At 44.2% G+C, this 23,485-nt stretch overlaps 1 protein-coding gene across 2 annotated transcripts in view; it reads right to left on the minus strand.

Moving 5' to 3' along the window:
* Window positions 1-23,485, minus strand: part of LOC115173523 (glutamate receptor ionotropic, kainate 5) — a 106,827-nt gene that overhangs the window by 31,130 nt on the left and 52,212 nt on the right. The window contains exons 2-4 of one of the 2 annotated variants that reach the window (XM_029731693.1): window positions 4,104-4,262; window positions 2,663-2,827; window positions 1,530-1,627 (exon numbers count right to left, since the gene is read on the minus strand). In XM_029731693.1, coding sequence (XP_029587553.1) covers window positions 1,530-1,627; window positions 2,663-2,827; window positions 4,104-4,212 — 372 coding nt within the window. In that variant the 5' untranslated portion in view covers window positions 4,213-4,262. Of the gene's footprint in view, window positions 1-1,529; window positions 1,628-2,662; window positions 2,828-4,103; window positions 4,428-23,485 lie in introns of those variants that run through there. The other variant, XM_029731692.1, reaches the window with a different exon arrangement.

Below are 23,485 nucleotides of genomic sequence, written 5' to 3' on the forward strand. Positions count from 1 at the left end.
TCATTAAGTTTGCTAACGACACGACAGTGGTAGGCATGATCACCGACAACTATGAGACGGCCAAAAGGGAGAAGGTCAGAGAACTGGCAGTGTGGTGCCAGGACAACAACCTCTCCCTCAATGTGATCAAGACAAAGGAGCTGATCGTGGACTACAGGAAAAGGCGGGCCGAACAGGACCCCATTAACATCGACGGGGCTGTAGTGGAGTGGGTTGAGAGTTTCAAGTTCCTTGGTGTCCACATCACCAACGAACCATCAAGGTCCAAACACACCAAGACAGCGGTGAAGAAACAACTATAACCTTTTCCCCCTCAGGAGACTGAAAATATTTGGCATGGGTCCCCAGATCCTCAAAAAGTTCTACAGCTGCACCATCGAGAGCATCCTGACCAGTTGCATCACCGCCTGGTATGGCAACTACTTGGCATCTGACCGTAAGGCGCTACAGAGGGTAGTGCATACGGCCCAGTACATCACTGGGGCCAAGCTTCCTGCCACCCAGGACCTATATAATAAGCGGTGTCAGAGGAAAGCCCATAAAATTGTCAGAGACTCCAGTCACCCAAGTTATAGACTGTTGTCTCTGCTACCGCAAGGCAAGCGGTACCGGAGCGCCACGTCTTGGACCAAAAAGCTCCTTAACAGCTTCTTCCCCCAAGCCATAAGACTGCTCAACAATTAATCAAATGGCGACCGGATTATTTACATTGACCCCCCCCCCCCCCCCCCCCCCCCCCTCCATTTGTACACTGCTGCTAATCGCTGTTTATTATCTATGCATAGTCACTTCACCCCTACCTACTTGTACAAATTACCTCAACTAACCTGTACCCCCACACACTGACTCGGTACCGGTACCCCTGTAAAAAGCCTCATTACTGTGTTACTTTTTATTATTTTTTACTTTAGTTTATTTGATAAATATTTTCTTAACTCTTCTTGAACTGCACTGTTGGTTAATGGCTTGTAAATAAGCATTTCATGGTAAGGTCTACACTTGTTGTATTTGGCTCATGTGACAAATAAAGTTTGATTTGAATTTATTGCAGTGCTACATACAGTCGGCGGCCAGTTTATTAGGTACACCAACCGTTCATGAAAATGGATTGCTCCTACAGACAGTGAGTCACGTGGCCTTGGCTTGCTATATAAAGCAGGCAGACAGGCATCCATGCATTCAGTTACTGTTCAATTGAACGTACGAATGGGCAAAACGAGTGGCAGTCCCATAGGCGAAAACAGCTCTTTGATGAGAGAGGTCAAAGGAGAATGGCAAGAATTGTGTAAGCTAACAGGCGGGCCAAAAACAGAAAAATAACAGTGCAGTACAACATTGGAGAGTACATTTCCTTAATATGTAACCCCAGCAGGATAGGTATAAACAAAATGTCCGAAACCTATCCTGTCCTTTCAATGATCGGTAATCATCCAGTAAGCAGACAAGTAGTGGAGTAGTGGTTTATGGGAGTATGGGGATATAGTATGAGTAACAGTGTGAATGTGGTTTAGAGGACATAACTAGCTCACCTCCTTCTCCCCACAGATGTGACTGACAGTTGACCCTGAGGCAGGACTGGAGGCGGGGCCAATCACAGAGACCACCCCCTTCGGCAATATCTGACACACTGAGACAGAGGAGAGAGAGAGAGAGAGAGACACAGAGAGAGAGAGACAGAGAGAGAGACAGAAAGAGACAGACAGACAGACAGACAGACAGACAGACAGACAGACAGACAGACAGACAGACAGACAGACAGACAGACAATTTACCAGCAAGACGGAAGAGTCAATGTCTTGGATGATATATCAAATTAAGAGTCAATGCCGGACACTTTTGATTAATTGGAGCCATAACGGCAATCTGAATCCTCACTCTGTCTATTGGAGATGAGTGTTATTATTCTGTTCAGAAAAACCTGCTCTCCCAGATCCGAGACAGATCAGCAATGTGTGTGTGTATCAGTGGAGGCTGTTGAGGGGAGGAAGGGGCACAATAATGGCTGGAACGGAGTGAATGGAATGCCATCAAAGCATTATTTGATACCATTCCACTTATTCCGCTCCAGCCATCACCACAAGCCCGTCCTCCCCAATTAAGGTGCCACCAACCTCCTGTGGTGTGTATGTGTGTGTGTATGTTTGCACGTGAATACTTGCGGATCACTCACTGTTTAAAGAGCAACTGTTAACACCCACTACCATATTGCCTCCCTTTGTGATGGTAGGAGTACAAAAGGCTATAACGTGAAAAAGAATGATCTTGGACACACACACTTAGCTTACTCGGTCCTTTCGTCCTTCTCCAAGACAATAACTTCTGTCGGCGGTACACTGTAAGTGTGTGAGTGTATGTCGGTGTAACTCGCGTGATGAGTAACCATGCCTGCGATCAGAAGACTTGCATTAGCTCCTCTGAGATAATGTCTTGTCTTTGGCTCAGAGGGCTAACAGTCTTGTGGCTCTCAGGAGATTTTGGATTGAACCCAATCTGTCAAATTTGTATGAGTAAAGTGCCTATCCAGATATAGTTGACAGTAAGTGGAACATTGGCATTAGCTCAGGATTCGACCTGGGTTTGAAACCCGTCGGTCACATTTGAATGAATAAAATATCCATCTAGCTCAATTTAGAAAATAATGGTTTGTACTGATCATGCTTACTGGTATCTGTGGTGTCGTACTGTGAGTCCTTCTGCAGCTCGAAGATGTCCACCTCCACCCGGGCTCTGGACTGGCCCTCAAAAATACTGTTAATGTTCTCCCTGGCCAGGGCCAGCGCTAGCCGCTCCCCTCGCCCACACACCGACTGGTCGTCCAAAATGGCCGCTGGGGGGATAAATAGAACGATAGAAAGATAGACGAGAAGATAAAGGAGCATGAAAAACCAGAACCGGGGGCAGATGGATTCAAATCCACTGGTGGGTTTTGTCGTTCCTTTCAAAATAAGTCTATCTGATCTATGTTCCAATAAGGCTGACCTTTTGACTAACATTCAACCCATCTGCGAAATGGATGACAGGGGTGAGTCACAGAGAATCACACAGGCTAGAGCCATTTTCAAGGAAAGGTTATTCAGGGGGAAAAGTGGACAACCTGTTGTCTGACATTTAGGAGGATCACTGAATGATGATCACATCGGTGAAGTCAGCGAGATGTACATAACCAAATGAGTTCATCAATTATTCTATCATCCTTATGGTAACGACCCTTGTTTACATTACAATTACTGATGAATGAGGCATTCTCTGATCCAAGCCTTATCTTCCTGATCTTCAATTAGCCTACAGTATGCGTATCCGTGGAGACATTGATAGAACAATGTACTGTAAACTGTACTGTACTGCAGCTTCCTGTGCTAGCAGACACTCTTACTGACACTCTTACTGACAGTTGTGGCTGCTTCGTGTGATGTATTGTTGTCTCTACCTTCTTGCCCTTTGTGCTGTTGTCTGTGCCCAATAATGTTTGTACCATGTTTTGTGCTGCTACCATGTGGTGCTGCTGCCGTGTTGTGTTGCTACCATGCTGTGTTTTCATGTCCTCTTGTCCTGTGTTCTGTCCTATATTTTTTATTTAATTTTACATTTTTAATCCCATCCCCCGTCCCCGCAGGAGGCCTTTTGCCTTCTGGTAGGCCGTCATTGTAAATAAGAATGTGTTCTTAACTGACTTGCCTAGATAAATAAAGGTTAAAAATATATATATATACATATGGTAAATATGCTGAACTATAATCGCATTAATCAAAATGGCAAGTCAATAACCACAATCAGTTGGTAAAGACATTGAGGAGTAGATGGCCTTGTCAGCCATGATGATGTGATCCCATCGCACACGTTCGGTCATCACTAGTTACCACAGCCACAAAGGCATAAACCCTGCCTATTTCTACAATTTATCTTCATAAAATGTGATTTTAAACCTAACCTTAACCACACTGCTAACCTTATCCCTAACCTTAACCTTAAATTAAGACCAAATACCTAATTTTAGTTTTCATGCCTTTTTATGATATAGCCCATTTACATTTTTTACATTTAAGTCATTTAGCAGACGCTCTTATCCAGAGCTTTGTGGCTGTGGTAACTAGTAGAAACCCCACCCATTCTGACGGAGGAGAGCGCGGGAGCCTGGGTGAAAGAGAGCAGGGCCATGGTCAGCAACAGGAAGAGGAAGTAAATCGACAGCAGCAGCGCTGGCAGAGCCGGCATCTTCCACTACTCCTCATGGAGAACGGTCTTCTGGCTGCCTGGTCCACCACCTGCTGGACGGGAGGACTCATTATAACATAATATACAACTATATGACATAATATATGGCTGGAGCAAAGTGATATGATACACACCTGACTAGGGGAGAATTTCAGTTGCATACTCCTCGCATCCTCTCCCCTCGCCTCCTTCTTAAAATCCATTGGATGAACAAGCCAGAGGTCCCTCCCCTCTGACCTTCTACTCCAATGGGTTTTAAGGAGGTGAGGAGAGAGGACTTGTGGAGTATGTAATTGAGATGCTCCACAGGACTTCATGTCTATATTTCAGAGGTAAGGAGGCAGCACACACACAGATAGTTCACACTCACATAGAAACTCACATGGCTACCAGAATTAGTCACTCAAGGAAAACTTAAAGAGCACAAAGCGAGTAAGAAATAGGGGAAGCCAGGAGAGAGAGAGAAATGGAGCGAGAGAAAAAAAGGAGAGACAAAGGCATCGAAAAATAGGATAATTAGTTGAGGAGGGATGGCAAAATGTGTAAAAATCTTCAAAGTAGATTACAGCTAGAGTAGTGAGATTTAGGGAGGGCCGGCATAACTGAACACAGGAAGTAGCCACGGAGTAAAAACAAATCTAATATAGTTCCATCACATCCCATAACTTCATCTGTACTCTGGACAGTGAGTTATTTTGTCAACTGTCTGATTTGTTACCCCTGCTAAATGTTTATTTGTCCTGACAGTGACGCCTTCCTGCATGCATTTAAACTGGATTCCAAAATGAATTTAAATTGAAAGAGTTGAGTAGGACAGGCTGACAAGGCAAGAGACAGAGAAGGGCAAGACAGTGTGAGATGAGTGGTAATAGATCAAGAAAGAGAACTGAGCTAATATTAGAGGAAGAGAGAGAGCACACGAGACAGCTGTACTGAGTGACAGAAAATATAGTAGGAATAGACACGGTACAAATTGTAGGAGAAAATGAGAAAATGGTGCCTGGTAGAAATAAATATTATAACGATACTAATTAATTTGGAGCTTCCGCTAGGCTATAAGTGGTGCCATGTAGTGCGCCTGCTGTTACAGTACACTGCTACAAAACACTGCACCTCTGGGTGCTTTAGCTCAAAGAGGCAATCTGCGATTGGCACATACATTTTTGGGGACTTTTAAATGAATGATACATATCGCCATTGATTCTTGAAGAGTAGAACTTCTAAACACCTCATGAGCTTAGTTAAACTGTCATACCCCATCAGAACCCAAATTATATGCTTTGTTTACAGAACATGGTCAGAACTGTGTTGATCTCATCGATGGTCAGTCCTTGCATCCATAGCTCTGTCTATGAATTTGAGTGGTTACATATCACCAGACCCATCCCTCAGCTGTTTACCAAAACAGTGGTGGTGTGGCGGCTTTGTTATTGTTTGAACTGCAGATTACCCCTTTAAATCAAGAGGGGATTACAAACATGAGTTACTTTCCTATGAATAAAATGGCAAATATCAACATTGAGCTGTCTCATCGTTAAATCATATCTGAAAGCTCTTTACCGTGTTAAACAATACGGTCCTGATAAAAATCTATCTCACATTATTTCTGCTGCTTTGAAAGTGTTTTTGGTCCAGTTTAAAAAGGTTCAAAAAGCAAACACTTGAGTTAACATTAGCTCTGCCTTTCAAGTAAAAAGTAGTTGCCATAAACTACTCTAATGTGGAGGAAGATAGCCCCACAAATACTGAAAGTTTTTTCTTGTTTTTTTTAGGGGTGCATCAGTTTTAATTTTTCAAATAGATTGTGGCTTCTATCAATGTAATTGTCTGCATCATTTCCAATCCCCCATATATCTTTTTTTATAAATATATTGTGGCAGACGGCAGAGAGAGGTGAGGGGAGGGGTTATTGAGGGGAGATATCTTGCAGGTCGCTGGCTCCACCTCCAAGCCTTATATGGTCTTCCTGCCCCAACGAAGCGAGGCTGTGGACGTTGGGGCAGTGCTTGGGGATAAAGGAAGAAGCAGCCTGCACAAAGGGGCAGAGTAAGGAGAGAACAAAGTGCTATATGAAGAGTGGGAGAAGAGAGAACAATATCTGTGTGATTACCCGTTGTGACCTGGACTGTCGGACTACACCCCTTGGGTAGTGGACCAGATTGGCTAAGGACCCGGGTGTGAGGATTACCCCTGGAAAACGGAACGATCAACAAGAACGACTTGTGGGCTGTGAGGTGATTGGTGAATTCCACCTTCTTCCCCAGTGTACTAAAATCCCTAATAAACTCCCTATTTGCATTCTATTTGTGCTACTGGTGCATGTTTTGTTATTGAACTTGGTGACATGGAAACCCCACACCCTTGAGCCTGCTACTGTATATATATATATATATATACACACACACACACACAGTACCAGTCAAAAGTTTGGACACACCTACTCATTCCAGGGTTTTTCTTTATTTTTACTATTTTCTACATAGTAGAATAATAGTAAAGACATAAAAACTATGAAATAACACATATGGAACCAAAAACCAAAAAAGTGTTAAACAAATCAATATATATTTCAGATTCTTCAAAGTAGCCACCCTTTGCCTTGATGACAGCTTTTCACACTCTTGGCATTCTCTCAACCAGCTTCACCTGGAATGCTTTTCCAACAGTCTTGAAGGAGCACTTGTTGGCTGCTTTTCCTTCACTCTGTGGTCCAACGCATCTCAATTGGGTTGAGGTCAGATCACTGTGGAGGCCAGGTCATCTGATGCAGCACTCCAACACTCTTTTACACACTCTCTGCCATCTGCCCACTACAGTTGAAATCGGGCTTCATTCGTGAAGAGCACACTTCTCCAGCGTGCCAGTGACCATCGAAGGTGAGCATTTTCCCACTGAAGTCGGCTACGACGCCGAACTCCAGTCAGGTCAAGACCCTGGTGAGGACAACGAGCCCGCAGATGAGCTTCCCTGAGACGGTTTCTGACAGTTCGAAATTCTTCGGTTGTGCAAACCCACAGTTTCATCTACTGTCCTGGTGGCTGGTCTCAGATAATCCCGCAGGTGAAGAAGCCGGATGTGGAGGTCCTGGGCTGTCGTGGTTACACATGGTCTGTGGTTGTGAGGCTGGTGGGACGTCCTGTCAAATTCTCTAAAACAACGGAAGCGGCTTATGGTGGAGAAATTAACATTCTGCAGTCAGCCTGCAAATTGCTAGTTCCCTCAAACCTTGACCTCTGTGGCATTGTGTTGTGTGACAAAACTGCACATTTTAGAGTGGCCTTTTATTGTCCCCAGCACAAGATGGACCTGTGTAATGTAAAGATAATGACGTTTAATCAGCTTCTTAATATGCCACACCTGTCAAGTGAATGGTGTAAACAAAGATGTAAACAAAATTGCACATTTTAGAGTGGCCTGTTATTGTTCTAGCATAAAGTGCACCTGTGTAAAGAATATTTTATATTTCATCTCATGAAACATGGGACCAACATTTTACATGTTGCGTTTATATTTCTGTTCAGTATAAATTCCAGTCTCACTTTATCAAAAGCCTTTTCAAAGTCAGCTATGAATACCAGGCCTGGTTTCCCAGATATTTCATAGTGTTCTTTTGTTTCCAGTACTTGTCTTATATTATCTCCAATGTATCGTCCATGTAAAAAACGTGTCTGATTAGAATGAATAATATCCGACAATACCTTTTCAATTCTATGCATTTTGCTAAAATTCTTGTGGCACAACACTGAAGTGTAAGGGGCCTCCACTTTTTTTAATGGACTGGATCTTTATATTTTTTTCCTTGGCCAGGTCGCAGTTGCAAATGAGAACTTGTTCTCAACTAACCTACCTGGTGAAATAAAAAAAGAAATAATAAATAAAATGTACCACCCTGGGTCCTGAATTAGTAATAGTGAAATAAAACCTTGTTGAGTATCTGATAATCTACCATTTTTACAGGAGTGGTTAAAACATGCTAATAACAAACCTTTTTTGAGTACATCAAAAAAGGTTTGATATGCCTCAACTGGTATGCCAGCCCTGGAGTTAAAGGCTTTAATTGCATCAAGTTCCACCTCTGTAACTTGGCCTTCACATGAATCTTTCTGTACAGCTGTTATTTGTACATTATTAATATAAAAAAAATCCTTACAATTAACTTTGGTTAGTGGAGATGGAGGAAACTGAAATGAAAACATATTCTTTGAGTACTTTGGTTCCTCTTTCAAAATATTGTTTAGTGAATCATGGGTGACTCCATCATTTGTAATACGTTTTAGTAAATCATTTTTGGTAGCATTTCTATGTTGAAGATTAAAAAAGAATTTGGGACATTTTTCCCCCTATTCCATCCAGTACGCTTAATTTTTAAATAATATTACACTTAATCTCTCTTAAATAAGTTCCTCTAACTTATTCTGTGCCTCTATGGTACAGTTTTTATTGCTATCTATCTGTACTATTAGTCCCTCAATGTCCTTTGTTAATATGAACTCTTTTGACCTAAATTGCTTTTGTTTTAAAGATGAGTATTCAATTGCCTCTAAAGGCCAAGCAACAAGGGGATCTTGCTGTACCTATGGTATGTTGGAAAAAGTCAGTTATACATTTTTCTGTCCTAGTCAAAAACAAGTTGTCATCCAATAGGCTTCGATTAAATGTCCAATATCCTCTCCCACATGGACTTTCTGTAAGAGCAATTTTGACACCCATCAACACATTCTTTTAAAGAATTACATAATTTAATCAAGATGACTTGATTGAGCCTCTGCCATGTATATCTCACTAGGTCAGGATATTTAAGCCTCCATACTGTATATCCACTAATTCCAATATATCCATGATATTCGTGCATGAGGGTGATAGTTTATAATGTGATTTCCTTTCCTATCAGGGATCAAGGTAAGACCCAGATGCAGACTGTTGAAGTAACACTGTTTATTGTAGCAAACAGGGGCAGACAAAGACAGGTCAAGGCAGGCAGGGGTCGAACATCCAGGGTAAGGCAAAGGTACAGGATGGCAGGCAGGCTCAGGGTCAGGGACAGGCAGGGTTCAGTAAACCAGAGGTGGAGCAAAGGTAGAGGATGTCAGGCAGGCTCAGGGTCAGGGACAGGCAGGGTTCAGTAAACCAGAGGTGGAGCAAAGGTAGAGGATGGCAGGCAGGCTCAGGGTCAGGGACAGGCAGGGTTCAGTAAACCAGAGGTGGAGCAAAGGTAGAGGATGGCAGGCAGGCTCAGGGTCAGGGACAGGCAGGGTTCAGTAAACCAGAGGTGGAGCAAAGGTAGAGGATGGCAGGCAGGCTCAGGGTCAGGGACAGGCAGAGTTCAGTAAACCAGAGGTGGAGCAAAGGTAGAGGATGGCAGGCAGGCTCAGGGTCAGGGACAGGCAGGGTTCAGTAAACCAGAGGTGGAGCAAAGGTAGAGGATGGCAGGCAGGCTCAGGGTCAGGGACAGGCAGAGTTCAGTAAACCAGAGGTGGAGCAAAGGTAGAGGATGGCAGGCAGGCTCAGGGTCAGGGACAGGCAGAGTTCAGTAAACCAGAGGTGGAGCAAAGGTAGAGGATGGCAGGCAGGCTCAGGGTCAGGGACAGGCAGAGTTCAGTAAACCAGAGGTGGAGCAAAGGTAGAGGATGGCAGGCAGGCTCAGGGTCAGGGACAGGCAGAGTTCAGTAAACCAGAGGTGGAGCAAAGGTAGAGGATGGCAGGCAGGCTCAGGGTCAGGCAGAGAGGTCAGGCGGGCGGGTACAGGGTCAGGACAGGCAAAGGTCAAACCGGAAGGACTAGCAAAGAGAGGCTGGGAAACAAAAGGAGCTGACAGGAAAAACTCCGGTAAGCTTGAGCGAACAAGACGAACTGGCAACAAGCAGACAGAGAACACAGGTATAAATACACAGGGGATAATAGGGAAGATGGAGACAAGCACAAGGACAGGTGAAGCAGATCAGGGCGTGACATTTACGATTCATTGAGGTATTTAAAACTGTATTATAATCTCCCACCATAATAATAGAGTCTTGTATTGCTTGTAGGCTTGATAAATTATTATATATATATTCAAAGAAGCATGGATCATCATTATTTGGACCATATAGTTTAATGAGCCAAATATGTTTATGGTCCAATAACATATTTAAAAGAATCCATCTGGATCAACTGTTAGTCTGTTGGGTAATGGGACTTAATACCGTCCCTAAATATAGGATATTAGCATTATATTCCTGGGGGATAAGACGGTTTTGTTTTGCTTTGCCGGCATCATGGAGCCGTCTTGCTGACTCAAACGCTATAATGACATGGTAATCCTTTCATTTAGCCCGAGGCACATTACATAAATTTCTCCCTACAAACAGTGGCATGGGTCCCAACACGAGCACGCCCTTCCGCTGTGCTTTCTTCCGACAACTAGCATGCCACTTTAGGCTACCGTCACCACATGCGGCACAAACAGGAAATGAAAGAGTGAGCCAAATTGATTTGGAATGGGTAGTGAATGGTGAATGGTGGTAACTAGCTATATTGTTTACATTGACTCCACTAATTGCGGTTTTGACGTCTCTGTGTCTTCTTGAATACTATTCATTTAAACGGCGGCCCATTGTCTGACACAGATGGTTAGGGAAAACCACCTGGACACTAAACTGTATTGTTAATGTATTGCACAGTCCAACAAATGGTTGTTCCATTGTTTGTACCAACTGTGTATGTGTACAGTTGGCTGCACTGTAGACTGTACTGTATACATAGGGTTTGTGAATAAATGTATTAAAGACATGCACTGTGCCTCTATTTTTTATTGCTTCAGCTGTTCATTCCAGGTTTACTCTTGTGGTAGGTGTGTTTCTCTACTCCAATCATTGTTAAAGTACTCGATCACAAACATGGAAGGAAGGAAGGAAGGAAGGAAGGAAGGAAGGAAGGAAGGAAGGAAGGAAGGGATAGACGGAAGAGAGGGTACTGCTACTACAGTGTGAAGGTGAGGCTGAACCTCTGTGGCCTGACTGAGCTCAGCTGCAGAGGAGAACATGAGACATCACACCAGCGGGGAATGAGTGAGATTGTACAGTGTCAGCGAAGACAGAACAAAATTGGGGGGAAAGAGGTATATGGGAAGGAGAGGGGGAGGGTGGATATATTTTATATATGGGCAGGAGGGTAACTGCAATATAAAATCTGAGCCTAGAGTGCACAGAAATTGGTCAAATTTGAGAAAAATAGAACATTTGCTGTCCAACTTTACCAAGGTTACACATGTATGGCAAGGTTCTAAGGATGGAACATAACACAACCTTGACTGGTTCTGAGAAAACGTTCTCAATTCTACGAGCACGAACTTGGCTAAAGAATACAGAGAGCTAGCTAGCTACAAGGGATGTACATAGTAAACAGATTCTAAGCCTGGTAAAAAATGTCTACAGTACAACCTATAACAAGAAAATACCTTACACAGAGACACATTCAATTAAAGTACATTTAACAGAGGCTTGGCCAAAGAATAAAGATAGCTAACATCAAGGGATGTACATAGTAAGTAGCCTCTACGCCTGATAAAACATGCAGAGACACATTCAATTAAGGGGCCACTAACTGAGCTAGTCATTGTGGATGCTACTAGAGACTCACTAATTTGGGGTGCATTAAAATTGCAATTGCAAAAGTAGGCTCTCTGCCAGTCTTTCACTGTCAGCAGAGAGCCAAATGACAGTCTAACACCCCTAGAGCCTTCCCCACATCCACCACTCCTATATAAAAAGTAGAGCCATGCTAAGTCTAATATGAGTTAGTCAGAGTGCTGCTAAAATTAAACAAAATGGCCCCCGAGCTATGGCAGGTTCTTCCGCTCTACGGAGCTACGCGTTACTGTACTCGACAGAGAATGCCCTCTCTCTCTTTATCACTCTCAATCCTTCTAGTTGGATGATTTGACAGAGGACACAGTTCTTGGAATTGGTTGATGTGGGATTGAGACAGTTTTTGAGAAAGAAGGGAGCCGGTAGCTAGCAGCGGGATCCCAGTGCAGTAGTAGCATCATCGTTGTTTTCATTGCTGCATGCTTTATAAAAACTGTTGTACATTAAGTATTTACATTGAGAGTTAGTTAGCGGAGCTGGGAATGACCCCTCTGGAGTCGCTAAGGACACACAATTCCTCTTAATTACCTCCATCGCCGTGGAAACAAAGGGAATGCTGCGAACGCCGGGCTGTCCCTATAGTGACCGAGTCACTCCATATGCCACTAGCTTCTGCCGCCAGCAGCTTATTCTACCAGCTTTGCCATGCCCTCACAATCTGTGCAACAGATAAATAGATGGATTGTTTTCAGTTTGAAGTGCCATGCAGCCAGGCTTAATTGAAACCTACCATATGTCTCAGTATACATACTTACTCCCTACTTAGTATGTATAGCATGTCTGTTACTTCATTCTATAGGCTTATATCGTCATGTGTGCTAGTATGGTTGAGTTTACACAGGCAGCATAACTCTGATCTTTTTGAACCACTAATAGTTTTTTGGACCAATCACATCAGATCTTTTCACATCCACACTTTTTCAGAGCTGTTCTGATTGGTCAAAAGACCAATTACAAAACATCTAAAATACAGAATTGGGCTGCCTGTGTAAACACAGCCTCTGAATGTTCAGACTTGTCAATTGGTATAAGAACTGTAAATACCATCGGGAAAAGAAACAAACATTTTGCAATTTCACACGAGCTGCCTCAGTAAATTGCATATACTCTGAGAGGCTGAGGAAGAGGAAAACATTTCCCTCATGCTTTGTTATCTGCATGAAATCATCCCACATGTGTCATATCAGATTCATTACAGGCTGGCCAGTGTTTGATGGAAATGTACCCGATCCCCTCCCCCTCTCCCCTCCCCCCACCAAGGCCCCTTACCATCCTCTCTTATCTCCCCACCGCATCCAAAGAAAAAAGGGTGAGTAGGCTAGATTTATGGGAGGTAAATGAAATGGCTTAAAGAGCATTCCGCCCCCCCGCATAGCAATAATGTCCTCCTTTTGCTCTCTGTCAGAATGTAATTTTCCAAAATGGTCAGATCTGGGCGCTAAATACCAAGTCTGTCATCAATCACAGCCTGTGGTTATGAAACACACCATCCCCGGGGTGGATAGTGGAGAAAACAAAACTGTGCTGGTGTGCTGGGTAGCGAGTACTGAGTGAAAAATCCCTGGATCGCCTTTCCTCTCTCCCCTCTTCCTCCTCTCCCTTCTCACTCTCTCTCTGTCAGTGCTTTGGTTCTTTTGAAATGACCTATTAGAGGAAATCCCAGTTTGTTTGATACGGTCTGATATCCATATTTCATGTCTACTGCAAACAGGAAATGTAGACATTCGGCTCCTCATCTAACGCTATACAAAGAGTAGGGGAAGAGGTGGCCAGGATTTGTACTGAAAGAGAGATGAATCAAAACAACGTGGTAGATTAACATGGAGGGAACAGAGAAGAAGGGAGGGAAGTGTGGATGAAGAGAGGGGAGAGAGGGAGCAAGAGAGGTTTAGAGAAGGGGGGAGACATTGGTGATTCTTCTATGCTACAGTGTGACCTATTGAAGTAATTCGAGTAAAATGTCATATCCCGAAATTAATAACATTTACATTTTTACATTCGTAAATAGCCTCATCATCACCCCTCATTGGTTTCTATCAACATCATTCTATATTTTCCTCCCAAAACATATTAAAACCAGAATGTTGAAGCATATCTTGCTTTCTACATTTACAAGGCTAATTGATTTTGTTCTGTAATGGATGAGAAAGATTTATCAAATTCAAATTGAGTTTGTATGAATCAGCCTCCCTCTTGTTGTAATCCATATGCATACAACTTGACCTACTACAGTGGGCTCCGAAATTGCTGCCACCCTCGATAAAGATGAGGAAATATGACTGCAAAACAAAAATGGCAAATTATATTATTTGATACTACTGCAATTGCTCAGAGAAAGATATTTTGTTTAACAAGTAATAATTATTTTCCTCAAAAAGGTAGGGGTCAAAATGATTGACAACCCTGTTTTGAGTACCTTTCAATACCTCACCTTGTAAGGATAATGGCACTGAGCCTTTTTTGAAAATGTTTTATGAGTTGGAGAACACATTGGGAGGGATCTTAGACACCGACGTACCACACACCTCCGATTGTATAGGCGCATCTAAAAAAATTGAATTACAAGAAATTAGCTGTAAAACTGCTACATTTTCTCTTAGCCTAATGGAAGAATTAGTAAAGTAGCAGGAATTTAGCTTTAAAAATGCAAAATTCTCTCAGTCTCATTGCAAAATGTGTAGAATAGCATGAGCTTAGCTATACAACTACACATCTTTCTCTCTGCCCCATGATAACATGTGTAGAATTGCAGGAAATTTGCTTTAAAACAGGAACATTAACACTTACCTGAGACCCTAGACCCACCCCAATAGATCCACAGACAATGCAATCGCCATTGCACTACACTCTGCCCTATCCCATCTGCACAAGAGGAACACCTATGTAAGAATGCTGTTCATTGACTACAGCTCAACCTTCAACACCATAGTACCCTCCAAGCTCATCATTAAGCTCGGGGCCATGGGTCTGAACCCTGCCCTGTGCAACTGGGTCCTGGACTTCCTGACAAGCTGCCCCCAGTTGGTGAAGGTAGGAAACAACACCTCCACTAAGCTGATCCTAAACACAGGGGCACCACAAGGATGGGTGCTCAGCCCCCTCCTGTACTCCCTGTTCACCCATGAATGCGTGGCCACGCACGACTCCAACTCAATCATTAAGTTTGCAGATAATGCAACAGTAGTAGGCCTGATTATCAACAATGACGAGACAGCCTACAGGGAGGAGGTGAGGGCTCTGGCGGAGTGGTGCCAGGAAAACAACCTCTTCCTCAACATCATCAAAACAAAGGAGCTGATAGCGGACTTCAGGAGACAGCCGAGGGAGCATGCCCCCATCCACTTCGATGGCACCGCAGTGGAGAAGGTGAAAAGCTTCAAGTTCCTCGGCGTACACATCACTGACAATCTGAAATGGTCCACCCACACAGACAGTGTGGTGAAGAAGGTGCAGCAGCGCCTCTTCAACTTCAGGAAGCTGAAGAAATTGTTCTTGGCCCATAAGACACTCACAAACTTTTACAAATGCACCATTGAGAGCTTCCTGTCGGGCTGTATCACCACCTGGTACGGCAACTGCACCGCCCACAACCGCAGGGCTCTATAGAGGGTGGTGCGGTCTGCTCAACGCATCCCCACTGCCTGCCCTCCAGGACACATACAGCACCCGATGTCACAGGAAGGCCATCAACCACCCCAGCCACGGCCTGTTCACCCCGCTATCATCCAGAAGGTGAGGTCAGTACAGGTGCATCAAAGCTGAGACCGAGAGACTGAAAAACAGATTCTATCTCAAGGCTATCAGACTGTTAAATAGCCATCACAATACCCTGCCCTGAACTGTCACACTACTCTTGTTCTGACAAATGAAGGCTATTCCATGTGAGAAATTGCCAAGGAACTGAAGATCTCGTACAACGCTGTGTACTACTCCCTTCACAGAACAGCGCAAACTGGCTCTAACCAGAATAGAAAGAGGAGTGGGAGGCCATGGTGCACAACTGAGCAAGAGGACAAGTACATTAGAGTGTCTAGTTTGAGAAACAGACGCCTCACAAGTCCTCAACTGGCAACTTCATTAAATAGTACCTGTAAACACCAGTCTCAAAGTCAACAGTGAAGAGGCGACTGGGATGCTTGCCTTCTAGGCAGATTTGGCAAGAAAAAAACATATCTCAGACTGGCCAATAAAAATAAAAGATTAAGATGGGAAAAAAAACATAGACACTACACAGATGAACTCTGCCTAGAAGGCCAGCATCTCGGAGTTGCCTCTTCACTGTTGACGTTGAGACTGGTGTTTGCGGGTACTATTTAATGAAGCTGCCAGTTCTGTGAAGGGAGTAGTACACCGCGTTGTACCAGATCTTCAGTTTCTTGGCAATTTCTCGCATGGAATAGCCTTAGTTTTTCAGGACAAGAGTAGACTGACGAATTTCAGAAGAAAGTCTTTATTTCTGTCCATTTTGAGCCTGTAATCGAACCCACAAGAGCTGATGCTCCAGATACTCAACTAGTCTCAAGAAGGCCAGTTTTATTGCTTCTTTAATCAAAACAACAGTTTTCAGCTGTGCTAACATAATTGCAAAAGAGTTTTCTAATGATCAATCAGCCTTTTAAAATGATACACTTGGATTAGCTAACACAACGCGCCATTGGAACACAGGAGTGATGGTTGCTGATAATGGGCCTCTGTACGCCTATGTAGATATTTCATAAAAGATCTGCCCTTTCAAGCTACAATAGTCATTTACAACATTAACAATTTCTACACTGTATTTCTGATCAATTTGATGTTATTTTAATGGACAAATGTGCTTTTCTTTCAAAAAAAATGACATTTCTAAGTGACCCCAAACTTTTGAACGGTAGTGTATTTCTCTGAGCAATTATATTAGTCTAAAATAATGTAAGAAATGTTTTTATTTATATCATACAGTCTTTAAAACAAATATTGTTGTCAATAATTTTGGACCATTTCAGCCAGGTTACAGGGAGAAAAAGCATTTGAGATAGTAATCTATCAAAATGCCTGCAGATTACAGCCAGGTACTAGAAACAAAGCCGGATTACAGGTATAAAGCAGCGTGAATACAGACCCAATTTCAGGCATATCACTAGTACGGTAACACGGGCCCCAGCTGAGACCCACAGACCCAGACTTCTCCATAAAATATAAATTGTATTATAGGCTATTAAGTCTCTCATATCATCCTCTCTTATTCCCTCCTTTTCTCTTGAATCTTGGTTTCAATTTTTTAGACAATAAGGGGATTGAGGTATATCCCTTTGTAGCACACTGTGTAAATCAAAGGACATGCAGAGCTTTCCACACACACGGCCAAATGAAGTGCTTAATGCTATTGTTAGACTGTGTATGCTGCATGAAATGGCCGATCCAGTAGACTACTACTACATTGACATTTTAGCCATTTAGCAGACGCTCTTATTCTACTGCTACTACAACTACACATTAAAACTGCAATATGTAACTTTTTGGGCAACCCAACCAAATTTACATAGAAATGTGACTTATAGATCTGCCATTCTCATTGAAAGCAAGACTAAGAAGCAGTAGATCTGTTCTATGTGTGCTATTTCTATGCTTCTTGTTCTTCAGTTGCATTTTTGTGTTTTTTTTACACCAGTTTCAAACAACTGAAAATACAATGTTTTTGGTTTGGGAAACTATATTTCACAGCGGTTTAGATGATACAATAATACTCCACACTATTGCTTGTTTTGTCACATAAACTGAAATTTGGTGGCTATTCAAATTTTAGTAACCAGGAAATGGGGAGAGATTTCTGCATCTTTATCTATTGCCATAACCCCACAATCCCATTCACCAATTGCAAAGTCAATTGTGTTGATAATATCACCTATGTTTCATCCAATACATAAGGCAAGATTTTATGATATGTGGGGCTTATGGTTAATCCTTTAAAAACATTTTTTTTTATAAGAAGTCACCTTTGGCAGGTTTTGAGTTCCCGTTAATCTCCTCCATTCTGACAATATCTATTCTATATCAAAGGACGGCTGCAAACGGTGATATCTTCTCAGTCAAGAAAGACTGTCTTTTTCTCTCTCTCTCTTAGCCATTTGTCGGTCTCCCTTTCTCTCTTTCATACACTCTCTCCCAATGACTATGTAGGCCTATGGGCTCCCTCCCCCTTCTCCTCCATCAGCCTTTTCCTCAATCTCTCTCACTTTCTGCCTGTCTTTTGCCCTCTCTCTCGGCTCTCCCTGAGTAACAGAGGAGATGACAAGGTGTGAGCGGAGAGTCCTGGGGGCACTGAGTGACAGCTGGAGCGACACGGGCCATTGGAGACCATCCTGCCACCAGCCTCTCGCTCGCATCCAGCCCTCAACCCCCAACCAAGCCATCTCCAGATGCTGTCTATAGCCAACACTGCATTCAGTCTCACCACTACCGCTCTCCGCAACGACCCGAGCCACGGGCTGCAAAGCAGAAGGGTGACAGCCTAGCCTTCCATTTTATCCCCAAACTGACAGTTATCCACATTTCAATCGAACGGAACACAACGATGAGTAACATCGGGATGTTTTGAGTCGACAGAGAGAGAGGATGAGTAATGTTTGGCACTCTTAGCCGGGATGTCTTCCCTAAACTAGAGGTCGAGAGAAGAAGCGTACAGTTTAGGATCTCTTTTGTTGTTTTGTTTGATGTGGAAGACATTAGCTGGGAGGCAGATATAACCCGTTGACGTCAAGACAGAGCTAGCACTATGATCTATATTTTAACACGCTTCTCAGCAATGACCTCCTCCCCGGCTCCTCTTGCTCATGTAATCGGTTTAACTACCACATGGGCTGAAGAGCAAAAGACGCCTTTTATCCAACGTAATCTTCAGTGGTTAGCTAAATCTCCACTGACTGCTTACACATGCCAGCCTATCAATTCATTGTATGTATTCATGACCACGGAAGCCTACGTCTACAGGGAATTGTCAAAATAAAGGAAACACTTGAATAAATGAGGGATATAAAGTGTATCAAACGAAGGTGCTTCCACACAGGTGTGGTTGCTGAGTTAATTAAGCAATTAACATCCCAACCGTGCTTCTGGTCATGTACTGTATACAAATGCCCTGTTGCCCATTATTTTGGCTACCATGGCTAAAATAATAGATCTCACTGACTTTAAAAGAGGGGTCTCAAAGACGCAAAGGGGGTTTAACGTGTGTGTGTGTGTGTCTGTGCTGTATCAGTGTGAGTGTCTTTCACCAGATCTCAACCCAGTTGAACGTTTATGGGAGATTCTGGTGCCAAATTATGGAATTCTTCATGGAAGAATGGTGTCGCATGCATCCAATAGAGTTCCAGACACTTGCAGAATCTATACCAAGGTGCATTCAAGCTGTTCTGAATGGCTTGCGGTGGCCCAAGGACCTATGAAGACACTGTTTGTGTTTCCTTTATTTTGTCAGTTACCTGTACATACATGTACAATAATATACACTGAACAAAAATATAAACACAACATTCAACAATTTCAAATGTTTTACTGAGTTACACTTCATATCAGGAAATCAGTCAATTTAAATAAATAAATGAGGCCCTAATCTATGGATTTCACGACTGGGAATACAGATATGCATCTGTTGGTCACAGATACCTTAATAAAAGAAATAGGCCTCAAAATGGGCATCAGGATCTTGTCACAGTATCTCTGTTAAAATGCAATTGTATTCGTTGTCCGTAGCTCATGCCTGCCTATACCATAACCCCACCGCCACCATGGGGCACAGCACAACGTTGACATCAGCAAACCGTTCGCTCACACGACGCAATACATGTGGTCTGCAGTTGTGAGGCTGGTTGGACATACTGACACATTCTCAAAAACAACGTTGGAGAATGCTTATGGTAAAGAAATGAACATTCAATTCTCTGGCAACAGCTCTGGTGGACATTCCTGCAGTCAGCATGTCAATTACACGCTCCATCAAAACTTGAGACATCTGTGGCATTGTGTTGTATGACAAAACTGCTAATGTTATTGTCCCCAGCACAAGGTGCACCTGTGTAATGATCATGCTGTTTAATCATCTTGATATGCCACACCTGTCAGGTGGATGGATTATCTTGGCAAAGATGAAATGCTCCCTAACAGGGATGTAAACAAATTTGTGCACAGAATTTGAGAGAATTAAGCTTCTTCTGCCTGTGAAAAACTGGATCTTTTATTTCAGCTCATGAAACACTGAACCAACACTTTACATGTTGCGTTTATATTTTTGTTCAATGTACATACATTCATTTAGAACTAGTTGATTTATGCAAAGGCCTAATTACTGTGGTGTCAGCCATAGCGATATCAAATTGAAGTAAAACTAAACTCTTTATTTAGTGATTCCCTGACATAGCGACCATCAGACAGTGATAGTTCAGGCCTGGTGGAGCTTGGTGACCCTGTTCTGCCACGGTGTGTCCTGGGTGGCCTTTATCATAGTTAATCCATAATGACTCATCACATTAAAGGGTGTCCGAGCAGATACTGTGCCCAAGACTGTGAGCTTCTGTCATATTGGCTACTCTCCCTAGTACATCTCCCCCCACCCCAGAGATGATGGAAGTAGGGGAGTGAGGAAGCCGCTCCTCTCAACTGAAAATACATATTTGGATACTTACGTTTTTGCGTACTGTAGTAAGTGAAGGGAAATATGGACACAGACTAAATGCCTATAACTCTCATATGTCGCTTAATATAATAGTAGTACTTGCGGTATAACGATACAAGAAATGTTAATTTTGTCTCAGGAATAGGAGTGGAGAAATAGGATTTATTTCTTTCAGCATCTTGAGAGAAAGCGAATGCAAGGTTAGGGACCGTGCAAACGTGCTGTTTTTGTCAGTGAAGTAAAAGCTGACAGTAGGCTATTTCAACCACATACAATATGAATCCAAGACTAACTGAAATCTAATGAGATTTTCACAGCTTTTCATTTCCTTGAAAATGGTAAAACTGAAATTATTTGGAAATGTTGCAGGGAAAATCTTTCCATTGTTTTAGAGGTAGGCTATTGCATTTTCTCCCAGGGCTCTGCATGTCCTTGCTCTGCGAACACAAATGGAAGAGCTCTACAGATGATCATACTATCAACAAACTATCTGTTGATTTGCAACTGCTTGCTCAGGTTATGGTTAGGGTTAAATTTAGGGCTAGGTTTAGGGTAGGGGTTGAAGTTTAGGGTTAGGATAAGGGTTAAGGTTAGGGTTAGTAGATAGCTAGTTGAAATGTTGCTAATAGTCTGTAGAGTATTTACAGTTGGACTATCCGAATAATGTCACAAAGAAAACTTGTGTTGGATTCGTCTTATTATCGATTTATTACGTTGTTCTGGTGAGCACCGCTTTTTTGTCTTCTAGGGCAACAAGTCATGACAGAAGAGAAGCTGCATGTAGGCCTATATAATTATAGTGTCACGTCCTGGCCAGTATAAGGGTTAATTAGTATTGTAGTTTGGTCAGGACGTGGCAGAGGGTATTTGTTTTATGTGGTTCAGGGTGGTGTGGTTGTTTAAAGGGTGTTTGATTTAGTATTTCTGGGTTTTTGGTTGATGGTCTATGTTTATGTATTTCTATGTGTAGTCTGGTGAGTGTGTTCTATGTTTGGTTAATTGGGGTTGGGACTCTCAGTTGAAGGCAGGTGTTGTCTATCTGCCTTTGATTGAGAGTCCCATATATTAGGGTGTGTTTGTGTTTGTTAGGTGTGGGTGATTGTTCCGTGTTTAGCGTAAGTAAGCCTAACAGGACTGTCAGTTTATCGTTCGTTTTCTTGTTTGTTGTTTTGTATTCGTGTTGATTTAATGAAATGTTCAAAATGAACAACTGCACACCTGCTGCGTATTGGTCTACCTTTTCCGATGACGATTTCGCATTATCGTCAGAAGACGAAGATATTTGTGACAGAATCACCCACCAACGATGGACCAAGCAGCAGAGGAAGGAGCAGACGGATTTCGAGTTGGACTGGCGGGAGAAATGGACCTGGGAGGAAGTTCTGGATGGGGCCGGACCTTGGCACCAGGCTGGGGATTATCGCCGCCCGCAGGGGGAAATTGAGGCAGCCAAGGCAGAGAGGCGGAGGTACGAGGCCATGGACGCGCTGAGGGAGAAGCACGAGAGGCACCCCCAATAATTTTTTTTGGGGGGGGGCACACGGGTAGTTTGGCTAGGCGTAGGAAGAGCCGGAAGCCAGCTACCCGTGGTTATATGGAGGAGCGTATGGGGTGGTGAGCGCTATGTTTCGCTGAGAAGCGCACTCTCACCCATACGCACGCACAGTCCGGTGCGAGTTATTCCAGCCCCTCGCAGGTGCCGTGCTAGAGCGGGCATCCAGCCTGGTAGGAGGATGCCTGCGCAGCGCATCTGGTCGCCGGTACGCCTCCGAGGACCAGGCTACCCAACTCCCGCTCTACGCACGGCTACCATCAGGCCCCTGCACAGCCCAGTCTGCCCTGTACGAGCACCCCGCTCGTACAGGGCTACTAGTTCCATCCAGCCAAGGCGGGTTGTGCAGGAGGTAAGATCTAGACCGGCTGTGCGCCTCCATAGCCCTGGGTTTCCAGCTCCTGTCTCTCGTGCGGACCCGGAAGTGCGACAACCCAGTCCGACTCGTCCTGTTCCCGCTCCCCGCACTAGCTTTCAAGTGCGTAAACCCAGCCTCGCTAGTCAACAGTCGTCGGAGCTGCCCGCCAGTCAACAGTCGTCGGAGCTGCCCGCCAGTCAACAGTCGTCGGAGCTGCCCGCCAGTCAACAGTCGTCGGAGCTGCCCGCCAGTCAACAGTCGTCGGAGCTGCCCGCCAGTCAACAGTCGTCGGAGTGGCCAGACTGCGCTGAACTGCCGGAGTGGCCAGACTGCCTTGAACTGCCGGAGTGGCCAGACTGCGCTGAACTGCCGGAGTGGCCAGACTGCGCTGAACTGCCGGAGTGGCCAGACTGCGCTGAACTGCCGGAGTGGCCAGACTGCGCTGAACTGCCGGAGTGGCCAGACTGCCTTGAACTGCCGGAGTGGCCAGACTGCCTTGAACTGCCGGAGTGGCCAGACTGCCTTGAACTGCCGGAGTGGCCAGACTGCCCTGAACTGCCGGAGTGGCCAGACTGCCCTGAACTGCCGGAGTGGCCAGACTGCCCTGAACTGCCGGAGTGGCCAGACTGCGCTGAACTGCCGGAGTGGCCAGACTGCGCTGAACTGCCGGAGTGGCCAGACTGCGCTGAACTGCCGGAGTGGCCAGACTGCGCTGAACTGCCGGAGTGGCCAGACTGCCTTGAACTGCCGGAGTGGCCAGACTGCCTTGAACTGCCGGAGTGGCCAGACTGCCTTGAACTGCCGGAGTGGCCAGACTGCCCTGAACTGCCGGAGTGGCCAGACTGCCCTGAACTGCCGGAGTGACCAGACTGCCCTGAACTGCCCCGAGCTGCCAGACTGCCCAGACGGTCCCGAGCTGCCAGACTGCCCAGACGGTCCCGAGCTGCCAGACTGCCCAGACTGTCCACAGTGCCGTCGTTGACGGCAGCCACCCTCCCTTCCCTCCCTTTAGTAGAGGGGAATTTTTGTTTTGTTGTTTGGGGTTGTTGTTTTTTTGTTTTTTTAAAGGTGCTTCCGGGGTTAGCACCTTT

Source organism: Salmo trutta, chromosome 34 (genome assembly GCF_901001165.1).
Source record: "Salmo trutta chromosome 34, fSalTru1.1, whole genome shotgun sequence".
In the NCBI taxonomy this organism is placed as follows: domain Eukaryota; kingdom Metazoa; phylum Chordata; class Actinopteri; order Salmoniformes; family Salmonidae; genus Salmo; species Salmo trutta.